Source organism: Neolamprologus brichardi, chromosome 17, assembly GCF_056152115.1.
Source record: "Neolamprologus brichardi isolate AB-2024 chromosome 17, ASM5615211v1, whole genome shotgun sequence".
Taxonomy (NCBI): Eukaryota; Metazoa; Chordata; class Actinopteri; order Cichliformes; family Cichlidae; genus Neolamprologus; species Neolamprologus brichardi.
The window spans coordinates 1,441,494-1,454,611 of NC_142120.1; the positions used below are offsets into that span (position 1 = coordinate 1,441,494).

Consider the following 13,118-nt stretch of genomic DNA (forward strand, 5'->3'; position numbering starts at 1 on the left):
GAGTGACTTAAACCAAAACGACTCACCCAAAACCACAAAAGCCAAAAATGCTGAAACAGTCAGGAGAGCTGAGAAGACGATTCTCTGTGGGTTTGTTACATACGATAAACCTGTTTCACATCATGCATACAGTGACTGGATGCATTGTTACTGTATTATTATCACACCGTGCACTGATAAACTGTGTGCTGTGTTCATAACACCGGAAATGCTGTATGTTAGTCCAGCACAAGAATCACATGGTTCTCTAAGCTTATAATGAAGCTGCCATTTGTTGTCTGCTGTGTGACAGGATGCATACAGGACGCACAGACGGCAGCCTGTGGGTTTGGGCTCGACAGAAGCAACGTGACAATGATAACATCTTAATCTGTGCTAATGGCTCCTAAAGATCCGAACAGACTCTGAACCCTACAGCTCACTTACTGTTGGGTTCAGTCTAATCCTGCGACCCTGTCAGGAATAATTAATAGTTAAAAATGTAAAAACTAATGTTATCAGCACCATCTGCACTGCAGGCTTGTAACTTCCTACAACAACTACATCAGCAAGCATACCTTCAGCTCTCTTTACTAGGGCTGCCACAAACGATTATTTTGATAGTCGACTAGTCACCGATAATTTTTGCGATTAGTTGACTAATCAGATCATCATCCATTGGACATAAAACTTACAGCTTATTACACCAGCAGCATCTGCTCTTATATAACTATCATTAGCTTACAGCTTTAAGTGTTTAAGGTATGTGCTAACTAAAAATAAAGACAAGATGATAGTTTATCATCAGTGAGAACACCGGGAGTCCGGTGTTCTCACGGCTCTAGTGAGCCTAGCCCCCGGCTAGCTATCGAGCTAGTGGCTAACAGACGTCTCCGAAAACGTCGGAGCGCTTTTGAAAATATGTGGCGTCTTGATAAACTGAGCAGATATTTGAGGTTTACACAGCTACATTCTCGCCCGAAAACATGTAAAACGTTTATTTTGTGACCCAGAAAGAATAATAAGAGTAATATTAAAACTAACCAGCCGCCGCCATTGTTGGAAACTGAGCTGGGCCGCGCTATGAATTCTGGGACACAGCTTCTTCTTCTTCGGGGTTTAACGGCAGCTGGCATCCTTGTACATGCAGTGCTGCCATCTTCTGTTTCAGTCCATTATTACACTCTTAAATCCTACTACTTATTCCTGCGTCTTTTGGGATCTTACAAAGCTTCAAACGACGCGTCGACTATTAAATCAGTCGTCGACGATTTTGATAGTCGATGTAATCATGACTAGTCGACTAATCGTGGCAGCCCTACTCTTTACCATTTTTATCAAACCCCTACGACAGTCTGCTAATTCTCATCATACCTTCCTGCACGCAGGTCCATGTGTCCACCTCTGGAAATGCAAAAACTGCATCTTTTGAGTCTGCTGTGGAGCAGACGTATGGATTTATGGTTTATGGTCATCAAAATGTCTAAATTAGCCATCACATTGCATCAGCGATCTCTTACTTCAGGGTTTATTTCACTATTTCTTGCCAGGAGCTCTCTGTTGGTAAACCTACCGACTCTAACATGAGCACAGACACCTACGCACATGTATGTTTACAGTTAACACTGGAGCCCCGATTATTAACAGGTGACTCTTACTCAGCGTGTAAATGAATCCTTGGCTCATTAAATCCACATCCACACAGTTTTTTCTTATCTGGGTCTGTGCAGCATCACAGTGGAGTTTAACTAAAATAATTAATATGTGACCAACTTTCAGGTTTAATATGTTTTAATATGTTTTCACACAAGGTTTGCATTCACTTTAATTACAGCCTGTGGTGATGGGCTGTGTGGTAGGCAGAAAGGTGGACCCAAGAGCAGGACTCAAAACCGGGAGGTTAAACTCAAAACGCAGTTTTATTGCTAGAAAAAGATCCTCAAAATCAAACTCACAAAACTAAAACTCTGAAGATGGGAACTAAGGAGCGAAACTGAGAGACTAACAGGCAACAAACACACAGCATGCGGCGGGTCGGACACATTAACGATGCCACAGAGAGCAAAGGCAAACACAGGGCTTATAAACACAGTGGCGTAATCAGGGAACAGGAAACAGGACGGAGACACAGCTGGGACAAATTAGGGCTAACAAGACGTGGAAGTAAAGCTGACACTGACATAGGACATGGCCCTTCAAAGTAAAACAGGAAACCAGAAACAATTTACAAAGACTTGACACTGAGAGACAGACAAAGGCTATAACAGAGGGAACCAGTGAAGACGGCGATTTAATACTTGGACAAAAATCCTTTGCAGTCAACGAGTGCTGAAGTCCCACAGACATAGACATCACTTCCTCCCTTGAGATGCTCTGCCAGGCCTTTACTGCAGCCAGTTTGTGTTGCTGCTTGTTTGTGTGTCTCTCTGCATTCAGTTTTGTGTGTCTGTAAAGCTCTCCATCATCCAGGTCATTGGAGTCTAAGGGAGCATCTGGACTTCTTTGGGTTTCTAGAAGTTGAGTTTTCAAGATGCTTTTCTTTCCAAGCTCCTTGGATTCAGTTTTGAATAGAATCCTTTATTGGGCTGAGATCAGGTGACTCGACTTGGACACTGAAGGTTATCTTTGCTTGAGAATGTCTCGGGTTGCTTTTGCAGTGTGTTTTGGATCCATCTGCACTGAGACGTGGAGTCCAGTCAGTTTTGCAGCATTTGTCTGAATCTCAGCAGAGAGTACAAAGCTTTGCATGTCACAATTCATCCTGTTACTTCTATCATTAATAAACACATCAGAGCACAAACTGTTTCCCTCCTTCCCCATATTTCTCCTGCTGTTGTGGTTCAGGTTAACATTTGTTTCAATGGAAAAATGAAGAATAAAGAAAAGAATCGGAGCAGTTATGTGCCGTTCTTGGGTCTAACTATTGGTTTGAGCCTTATTTTTTTTACTTGCTGTATTTCTATTTCTGAAGGCATCTCGATTGTAGACCTTGACAGTGTTACCTCCAGAGTCTTCCTGACTTGGTTAGATGTAAAAAACTTCTTAACTATAGAAATAATTCTGTTCTCCAGTCCCGTAGTTGTCTTCTGTGGTCTTTCTGGCCCTTCGGTGTGTCGATTAGGCTGCTCATGAGGTGAGTTTCTTTTGTGTTTGTTGCTGTTGGTGGTTTTTCTTCTTCCTGATGAGCGCCTTTATCTGTCGCCCTGTTTCCTTGGGTCTAATACGTAAGATTACAATGAAAAAATCTACTTCAGATATTACGTCTGCCTCACATGAATGTGTCAGTCATTTCTCCAGTTTGATGGATTATGTGTTTTTTAAATCAATGCATCATACGCGCTGGATTCTAGCGGCAGAGAACACACGAGGACTTCTTCCGTGTTGGAGGAGGTGCTGGAAAAAGGCTTTGCCTGACGCTCTGTGGTAGCGGTGAAGTAAAAACCGTTGTTTGTATGATTGATCTGTGTGATGAACATCAAAGAGTGGTGTTTGCGCCTCCCACAACTCCACTGAAGTGTTTGTTGGTATGCAGCAGGTGCAGCGTGGGGTTTGGTGTTATTGTGGAGAAGAGGCTGCGATGACTGGACTTTCAACTGCATAATTACAGAGTGTCACAAGTATGTGCAACAGAATAATCAGTGTTGGGGAGTAACGGAATACATGTACCGCCGTTACGTATTTAAAATACAAAATATGAGTAACTGTATTCCGTTACAGTTACCGTTTAAAAAGGTGGTATTTAGAATACAGTTACTTTGTTGAAATAAATGGATTACACGGCGGTACTTCCCTGTTTCATATTGTGGCGGGTCAGGACTGTTTGGGTTTTGTTTGACAGCTACGTTCTGTTGTTCCAGGCAGCGTTACGGTTACCATGGTTACAGGGTGACGCTCTCTCTGCGTGTTTCCTGGGTGAGAGAGGGCTTTTTGTTGTTGTTGTGCTAAGCTAACAGGCAGAATGCTACAGGTATAGCTCTAAAGAATGTAGCATCATGGGCAGTGTAGTCCGTGCTGCAGGGAGAATGGACTGCCATACCCGTTATGTGTCTGTGAGCGAGGGAGGGAGAAAAAGGAAAAGTACAGCTGTCATCGAGCAGAAACGGGAGCTGGAAGCATGTAAATATAATAATAACCACTGCAGCCAAGAAGAGAGCCTGACGAGCCCAGCTGTAAGTAAGCTATTAAGACTCGACTGTACACCGTGTTCGTGTTTTCCTCTGAAACAATAAGTTCTGTTGGAGCAGCCTTTCAACGCCTCTCTCTGTCTCTGCTAGCAAAGTTGACCCAGACAACAAAGTAAAGCTAGTTTTCAGCTACGAGCCGACACAGAACCCACCGTATTAGCCAGAGGTCCCTTTACTACGGTTCGGAGCCGCGGACCTTCAGTAACAGTAATAAATCACAGCAATAGTACATTCATGTAGTTGTAAACAGCATGATAATATATTAAGTAATCCAAAGTATTCAGAATACGTTACTCTCATTGAGTCACGTAACGGAATATGTTACAGAATACATTTTGGGGCATGTAATCTGTAATCTGTAATGGAATACATTTTAAAAGTAACCTTCCCAACACTGAGAATAATATCAATGTCTCAGTGCACAATGATGTTACTGTTAAACTAGTATCAAGCTACTGAAAATGTCCTCAAAGTGCCACAGTAATATAAGCGAACCGTGTGGAGTCCCTATCCTTTTATATGACCACCATAATCTTCTCCAGAACTCTATATTAAAACAATGCTTGTGAAAGAGATGAGTCATTGTCCTCTTAAAGGGAAATGCTTCTGTAATAGCACACGAGCACTATTTTCCTTCTAATGGGACAGGGTTTGTTCGCTGCTGTAAACCTCGTGAGCTGAAGCTAATTCACTTGTAATATCTCAAACAAAGCGAGCCCTCACACTCGATCACTTACTTGTCAAAGGAGCAGCTCTTGGCACTTGATGACACAGTAAATTCAGAACTCGATGCTACTATCTAAAATCTTGAGACACGTTTAAGCCGTATTTGTCTGATGGTAACCTGGAACCAGCGGCTTAGATACACCTTCTTCTCTCCCCACGAGAGTGTGACGGGATCAGAGGCAGATATCCTCAGGCTGACTGGAAGGTAATTAAATGGCAGCAGCCTGGGCCATGCTGTTTCAGGCATCCGTATGAAATGATCGTGGAAATGGAAATGTTGCCATAACATTGTGATTTTTTTAAAAAATGCAGAAATTTGTGAACAATAAAACAATAAATGCCCAGATAATATTCATTTAAGAGTTCCTGCTACTGAAAAAAGGACCACACACAGTTTCTCTGTCCTTCAGCGATCCCAGTAATCTGTCACAGAACGTCTTCAAACATGTTTTATCTACCTGAGGAGCGAGCGATGTATCTTCTTGAATTGAAATGTCACATAGACGAAAAGAGACAAGCAGGGTTCATGTTGGGACGGTGCAGCAGGGAGTAAATGCAGCCTGCAGCAGAGTTAAGATAAAATCATTCTGGAGTCTATTGCCAAGTGAATTTATAAAGCATCTGTTACATTAATCAGGTCGCTTTTACAGCATGAGATGATGCGCCAGAACTGCCAAATATAGAAAAGGTTTCGATGGAAAACAACAGGCCTCGGAAAATCCATCATTTGTTTGGCTTTTGTTTAAATATGTCTTCCCTTCCATGCTGTGCGTGCAAATATTTTTATCAGTGATGTGTAATTGGTCTGAGGGTAAATTGACCCCACAATGTCAGTCAAAAGACACTTGTCAGGTTTCATTACCCATAATTGTGAAACAGGGGCATCATCAGAAGTGGCTTACAGCAGTGGATAACCTTGAAAGGACTCATTAATGTCCACTCACCAACCTTGCAGTTATCCGTCCAAGGCACCATGTTACGTTATTATTATGGAAAGCTGTCTGCGTTTGTTCTGCAGCGCAATCACGCAAAGAAAGACAGCATGCTTCACCACCCACATACACACAGAAGTATATGTGTGGACAAACATTTTTGTTAATGGCTACAGAAATATCTGCTGGTGGCTTTCATGCTGGTTAGCACTCACAGCAAGAAGGTCCTGGGTTCAGTTCCACCACAGACCTGTCCAGGGTGTACTCTCTGTCTTGACCTAAGACATAGGGGTTCGGGTTGGATGAGTTCTTTAATAGAAAGCTAATTGTAGTCCCAGGAAACATATGTACATAAAACATGTTGCATGTTTACCCCCATGAGGCTACAGAAAACAAGGCCTCAGTTTATCGCCACTTTTTCATTCAGTATTTGTGGGGTTTTGGTGATTTTTCTAACAGTGGACTTGTACCTCCGTGCAGTGGCAGCTTTCAACCAGCAGAGGCGCTGCATGAGCCGCTGGGTCAGAGTTACGTGACGGTCACATTGGTAGCACGTGACCAGGGGCCGACGAGGAAGTAAAACACATTTCTGTGCGGCAACATGGGGAGAGGCTGGATTTGAACAGTGTAGATAACATGAGCGGGGAAAGGCGCGTTTCTTTCCCTTTCCCACAGAACTCGCGTGTTTCCTCACTCAGTGTCACAGTTGTTCTCTTAATAAAAGCCGCTCCCTGCTTGTAACTTGCAGATGTTTTTTCGCAGAAGCATGTTTCGCAAAAACTACCCGAGTCAAGCGTTTGTCAGCAGACTCGTTCTTCTCTGTTTCCACTTGAATAAACGACTCGTGACGATGTCGATGCCAAAGCTGTCGGGAGAAAGCTCCGAGCCACCGGCGAACAGCGGCGCGTCACAGATCGACGAAGGCACGACAGCGGCAGACGTCAGCGACGCGGGGGGCGAAAACGACCCCTCCTCCGCGGGAAAGTTCACAGAGGGCGAGATGGCCATCCACAGAATCCATAGACAAGCGTGTGCGGTAAGATGCATCACTGAGACCGCCAATCGTGTCATGTAGCACAATCGGACCGCAGATCCACGGGTGATTGATTACACGCGCTTTACAGAGAAATGATGATAATTCTGGGGCTGGACGAACTGCAGAGCTGCAGAACCGACGCAGGCGCTTTACTTCAGACCAAGAACGGCAGAGTAACAGTTGCAAACTTGGTTACAAAGTACAAGTTTACAAAGTTTACAAGTGTGTGACAGGTGATCAGCACCGGATGGAATAATATGTTAGGTGATTGTAGCAGCTGATAATCTATAAACGTTTTGTCTGTTAGATGCACTTGGCTAAATTAAGATTAAAGCACCGGTTGGACGTCCTTTGCCTTTGGAACTGTCTTCATTCTTCATGGCACAGATTCAAATAATTCCTGGAAATGTTCCTCGGAGATTCTGGTCCCTGTTGACAGGATAGCTTCATGCAGTCACTGCAGATTTACCTGCACATCCTTGATGTGGCTCCTGTTGCACCACATCCTAAAGGTGCCCTGTTGGACTGAGATCTGGTGATAAGGCAGTATGGATGTTTGTGCCAAATTCCAACCCCACGATCTGAATGGCACAGCAGAAATCAAGAACGATCATTTTTCCAATCTTCCCGTTGTCACCAAAAATTCTTCAGTCACTTAAATCAACCAGTTTCTAATTCAGCAGGTCATCTCGACCACATCTACACACCTTAAATCGTGTGATTTATAACTGTTGGACAGTCCTGGGCGTTTGCTGTACTTTTCATTTCACGATGATCCAGATGTTTCCAACAGGTGAAAGGTCTGGACCCGGTCAGCTCAGGACCTAGCCTCTTCTTCTATGAAGCCTGCGGTCATAATAGATGCTGTACGTAATTCAGCAGTGTCGTATGGACGGCAAGCTGCCGCTTCCATCTGGACTAATGCCTTCCCAGACCATCAGAGATGCTTGCTTTTGAACTTAGCTCCAGTTAGTCTGGAGTTTGCAGCGTCCGTGTTTTTCAAAACGACTTTCAAATTTCATTCTTGGTCTGACAAAAGATTCCTGCTTTCCCTCAAAGTAGGAAAGTGTCACCTGCCATCCGCAAATGCAGGTGTCCAGAGAAGACGGCGGCGTTTCTGGATCATGTTCGCTTATATCTTGTTCTTTCACCTGCATTTGTGGGCGGCAGGTTGAACTGTGTTCGCAGACAGGAACTTCTGGCTGAGGGACAGAAGATGTCGGGCATCTATTATTGATTTTCAGTGTTGTACCGTGCACACAGAGATTTCTCCAAATTCTCCAAATATTCTGCAGATGATGAAATATTCACAGTTTTCGGCGTTATTCTGAAAATGTTTCACAATCTGTAAACATGTTTGTGCAGATTGATGAAACTCTGCCCGTGTTTGATTCTGAGAAACTCTGACGCTCTTTATACCCACTCACGTCACTGAGCTGGTGCCAGTTGACCTGATTACTGATAAAATGTTGTTTCTTTGACGTCAATAATCTGGAACAATACCAGCATAATGTTTTCAAACTGGCCACCGTGTGTTAACAGCACGATAACCTGGCAGCTATGATGCATCTCCTTCCTGTTCCCAGGGCGGCGCCCCCAACCCTCCTCCACGTCCCCCGAGCCCTTAACCAAGTGACATTTAGGAAGATAAAACCACTTTTGACTCAGTCTTTCCATTCTAACCCGAGATAAACATCTGAATTATTTTGCAGTGAAAGCGTAGGTATTAGAAAGAGGTACGAAACAGCGCCTGAACGTAGGAGGTGTCTGTGTCCACCTGTTATTGTTGTGAACTTTCACATAGAGGACCATACCTGCCTGCTGCCCCAAAGAAATGATGCTGATTGTTTGTGCTAGATCCATCATATTCACCAAACCTCACTTGCTCTTCCGTGGAGCAGAACCAGCGAGCTGTGCTGATGACGGCGGTGAATAGGTGTCATCTGCATGCCTTTAGGCTTATCTGTTGTAAATATTGTGCTTCGGAGTGTGGATGAAGTTGAGGCAAGTTGGCTGCGACCTGAGGAGAGCGGTAGGGCCTGGGTGGGAAAAGTACAATACAGAGGGGGCCCAGCTATGCCAGCTTCACTATGTGGCCTTGCAATGGCATGTGAAATGACAAGCCGTGTCACCAAAGGGCCTGGGGCCTTTTTCCCTTTGTGGCCTGTCAAAGCTCACCAACTAGTGGCTCTCAGTTTGAAACAGACTGAGAGATGACATTTTGGAACTTCCTAAGGGATGGCAGAGGAGTTCAGGGTTTTTCCACTTACAGAAGGTGTTTTTGTGCCCATCCAAGACGAATAACTGCACCAAATAAAACAACGACTGTCTGTAAAGTTGATTTTTCACCGTCCTGAAAATTGTCAGCCGACGTGCAGATTGCAGGGCTACCAGCGGATTAGTCATAGCGTATTCTCACCTACTGAATTGCACGCTAATTAATTAGTAATATCTTAAGAATGAGGGTGTCTTACATCTGTTTCTATGCTCAGAGGTCACCCAGTCCTTCTTCTCCTCGAACCACAGCAATCTGTCTCTGTATACGTTCTTAGGCACTATTTTTCTTGCAGGCGTTCTTGTGTTTGGGTGAGTATATGTATCGTATGTATTTCTGTGTGCACGGTTCACATCCCGCCACATGTGTTTGTGTGTCGCTCTAATTGAATGATAATGTCTTCATTATGCTCAGGCAAAGAAGCAGATGTACGTTGACCCTTCCAGCGGGTATAAGGTGTTCACAGAGTATGCCCACCTTCAGAGAGGGAAGTGCTGCGGCAGCGCGTGCAGACACGTGAGCTCTTTGTTTTTACTGGTTTTTCTCCCTGTTTATGTCCTCTGCTGTGTTTTTCCCACCCTGCACGTTTGATCCTGTCTGTTTCCAACGGTAACCGACCTCATTTGTTAACCGTGGTTCTGCCAGAGCAGTTTTGACCAACGTTCGTCATTTATTTTCAGCACAAAACATGAAACAAAAGCAGGTTTGGTGGGTTGGAGCTTCCATGGTGTTGAAGAGGATGAGCTAACAGGGCTAATGACGCTGTGTGTTCGTTTCCAGGCTGCTTTCTGTACGTGCACGTGGATGGAACAAAATAGAAATAAAACAAAATAGATCAAAATATGAAAGGGCACAAACATAGTAAGTATGTAAACTGTCTTTATAATAGCACCTTTCAAGATAAGGATCACAAAGTGCTGCACACCAACAATCAACAAAAAACACAACAGCCTATACAAAGAAGGATCGATGTTTTAAACAGTTAGTGCCGTCTAGGGCTGCCACAAACGATTATTCTGATAGTCGACTAGTCACCGATTATTTTTGCGATTAGTCGACTAATCAGATCATCATCCATTGGACGTAAAACGTACAGCTTATTGCACCAGCAGCATCTGCTCTTATATAACTATCATTAGCTTACAGCTTTAAGTGTTTAAGGTCTGTGCTAACTAAAAATAAAGACAAGATGATAGTTTATTAAATTTTAATGAAATTTGCAGATTGTTTCGGTGAAGTTGAATAAACTCCTTGCTATCTAAAATATAACAGGACACCGGAGAAAATTCTCGAGCATCTCACACTTCTGATAATCAGCTGTCTGCTTAACGTTTATTCAGCTGTGTAAAAACTATAACTTTAATCTCAGCCAAACCGATTTACTCAGGAACAAATAAAATACTGAAAAAAGCCAAACAATAACATTTTTAAGTTATCTAAGTGACTTATATATCATGTTTAACCTGAGTAGTGAAAGACGGCGGTGGGTTTGAAAACGATTAGCCGGGAGTCCGGTGTTCTCACGGCTCTAGTTAGCCTAGCCCCCGGCTAGCTATCGAGCTAGTGGCTAACAGACGTCTCCGAAAACGTCGGAGCGCTTTTGAAAATATGTGGTGTCTTGATAAACTGAGCAGATATTTGAGGTTTACACAGCTACATTCTCGCCTGAAAATATGTTAAACGTTTATTTTGTGACCCAGAAAGAATAATAAGAGTAATATTAAAACTAACTAGCTGCCGCCATTGTTGGAAACTGAGCTGGGCTGCGCTATGAATTCTGGGACACAGTTTCTTCTTCTTCGGGGTTTAACGGCAGCTGGCATCCTTGTACATGCTGTGCTGCCATCTTCTGTTTCAGTCCGTTATTACACTCTTAAATCCTACTACTTATTCCTGCGTCTTTTGGGATCTTACAAAGCTTCAAACGACGCGTCGACTATTAAATCAGTCATCGACGTAATTGTGACTAGTCGACTAATCGTGGCAGCCCTAGTGCCGTCTATAGTCACCTTCAGTCTTCAGGTTAGAGCGAAGAACCACCGACGCCGTCAAAGACCTGCGCGTTTTATATGGGACAGATCTATTTTCTCAGCATCATTTCTGACCTCTGCTGGTTTAAAGTTTCCAGACTAAGGATCGGTGATGGTGAAATGCTGAGTGGTTCATCAGTGTGTAACAAACCAACTACACAGACGTGTTGTGGGTTTTCTGACGGTGTCAGCCCCGCTCTGCTCATATCTGCTTTGCTCTGTCCCACCGAGTCTCGTTGTCCACTCTCCATCCCTGCTCTGGGTTTTGCTTTCGCCCCGTCCCATCCCATTCCGTCTTCCCCCCCGTCCTTATCCGACTCGTCCTTTTTTTTCCTTTGCTCGATCTGCTTCTCATGTGTCGTTCTCAGTGTGACTAAAGCTGTGCTCCACATGCAGCTGTTAACCGGCGCTAATTTATCTCTCGTCTCCCCCAGTGTCCATATGGCCAAGTCAACGTGAAGGACCCCGCCACGAAGAAGCGGTTCAATTCCCTGTTTTACGTGTAGACCTAACAGACTCGTGCCAAGGTAACGCACTAGCAGCCTGTTTGGAATGGAACCCACCACACGGTGCTTGTCTTCTGCCTGTCGTTATTTGGACTACTTGAGTCATTTTTTTCTTTTAGCCGTGTAATAAATGATGAAATATGGGTAGTGTCTGTGCAATACCTATCTCTTATGAATCACAACTATTCTTAGGATTATTTTCATTCTGGCAAAATGGGAAAGGAGGAGAACGGATTTGTTCACTAGACCCTCATGCAAAACAGTCTTTTATCACATTTTTGTTTTGTTCTGTTTTGCAGATCCTTGTTTTTTCCTCTCAGTGTCCAGCGAAATGCCTTTGAGCCTCATTTTTTCTTTTCTCTTCAAGAGTATTTAATATTTTGTAGTATTCGGCTCTTCTGATGCATTTACAAGGGTTGTGGGAGTATGGAGATGAAAAACTGAGAGTGCATTTTAGATCTTTGCCCTCCAGATAAAGGGCATATAAGCGAAAGTAACTGTAAGACAGTCAGATGGAGTCTTGTGCTCTTTTGCTTCGCATCGCTTGTTATTTTTTTTCCTCTCCCAAACGTACGACTGCATGAATATTAGCATCATTTACACACCACAAGTGCTTGACTGAACTGTCTACCTTTGACTGAGATGCTGTGTTGTTAAAAATAGGAAGGTGCCAGGGGTCAGCCCTCACACTTGGCTGCGCTGCTTTTACACCACTTGATGGAATCAGGCTGTTAGCAAACATGCCACGGACATCAACAGCAGCCCTCCCCACCGGACTCGCAGCTCAGCCTCCTGGCAACACTCGGCTACAGTGCAGCTCCCCGCGGCTGCTCTCCTGAGCTGCAGCCTAATGAACTCCTGGGCCCTCTCATCCCAGGACTGCAATAGATCAGCTCGGTGCTCACCAGCTCGCTTAGACGCACACATGCACAGGCAGGCTCGCTCCATCGCAACACTGCGTGGCTCCTAATAGGCCAATATAGAATAAAGGTTGCACTTGACCGTGCGCTTCGTAGCCCTGAGCGATAGCGCTAGGTAAGGTCAAGCGCTCGTATAGAGCTACCTATGCCGTGGAAAGATGCGGCGCTTGATTTGCGAGTGCATGTGGGTAGGCGGCGTGACGCCTCCGGGCACTCGCCGCAAACCCGACGCGCACGCTCGTCCTTCTCCGCCCGATTGGGCAAACGGCGTCGCCGTGAGAGGACGTGTCTTTTCCTCGGCAGGTGGGTCCCAAAGGCGAGTGCTTAGCGATCGGAGCAAAGCCCTGTGAGCGGCTACAAGGAGATCGGTGATCCAGACAGTGCTGGGGAGGACAGGTTCTGGGGACGCGTCGTCAGGCGGGATGAGAGGCGAGTTTATTTGGTGTTATTCTAAAGCGAGGCAGCGGAGCGTGCGGCAGCAACATTTCTACAGCGGGACGGCGAAGGTGTCACACTCATCAAGTACCTGG

The 13,118-nt window shown here is 44.6% G+C and overlaps 1 protein-coding gene across 1 annotated transcript; it reads left to right on the top strand.

Moving 5' to 3' along the window:
- Positions 1-6,478: 6,478 nt before the first annotated feature.
- On the top strand, positions 6,479-12,083 carry c17h1orf53 (chromosome 17 C1orf53 homolog). Its single transcript, XM_087830552.1, has 3 exons — positions 6,479-6,857; positions 9,547-9,648; positions 11,597-12,083. The coding sequence occupies exons 1-3, from the start codon at positions 6,570-6,572 to the stop codon at positions 11,666-11,668; spliced, it is 462 nt and encodes a 153-aa protein (XP_087686678.1). The 5' UTR covers positions 6,479-6,569; the 3' UTR covers positions 11,669-12,083.
- The last annotated feature ends 1,035 nt before the right edge of the window (positions 12,084-13,118 follow it).

Excerpts from the sequence above, each read along its gene's own strand:
- c17h1orf53 (XM_087830552.1), top strand. The coding sequence starts at position 6,570 with ATGTTTTTTCGCAGAAGCATGTTTCGCAAAAACTACCCGAGTCAAGCG. Across the intron at positions 6,858-9,546 it reads TCCATAGACAAGCGTGTGCG|GCAAAGAAGCAGATGTACGT; the intron begins GTAAGATGCATC and ends CATTATGCTCAG. Across the intron at positions 9,649-11,596 it reads GCGGCAGCGCGTGCAGACAC|TGTCCATATGGCCAAGTCAA; the intron begins GTGAGCTCTTTG and ends CGTCTCCCCCAG.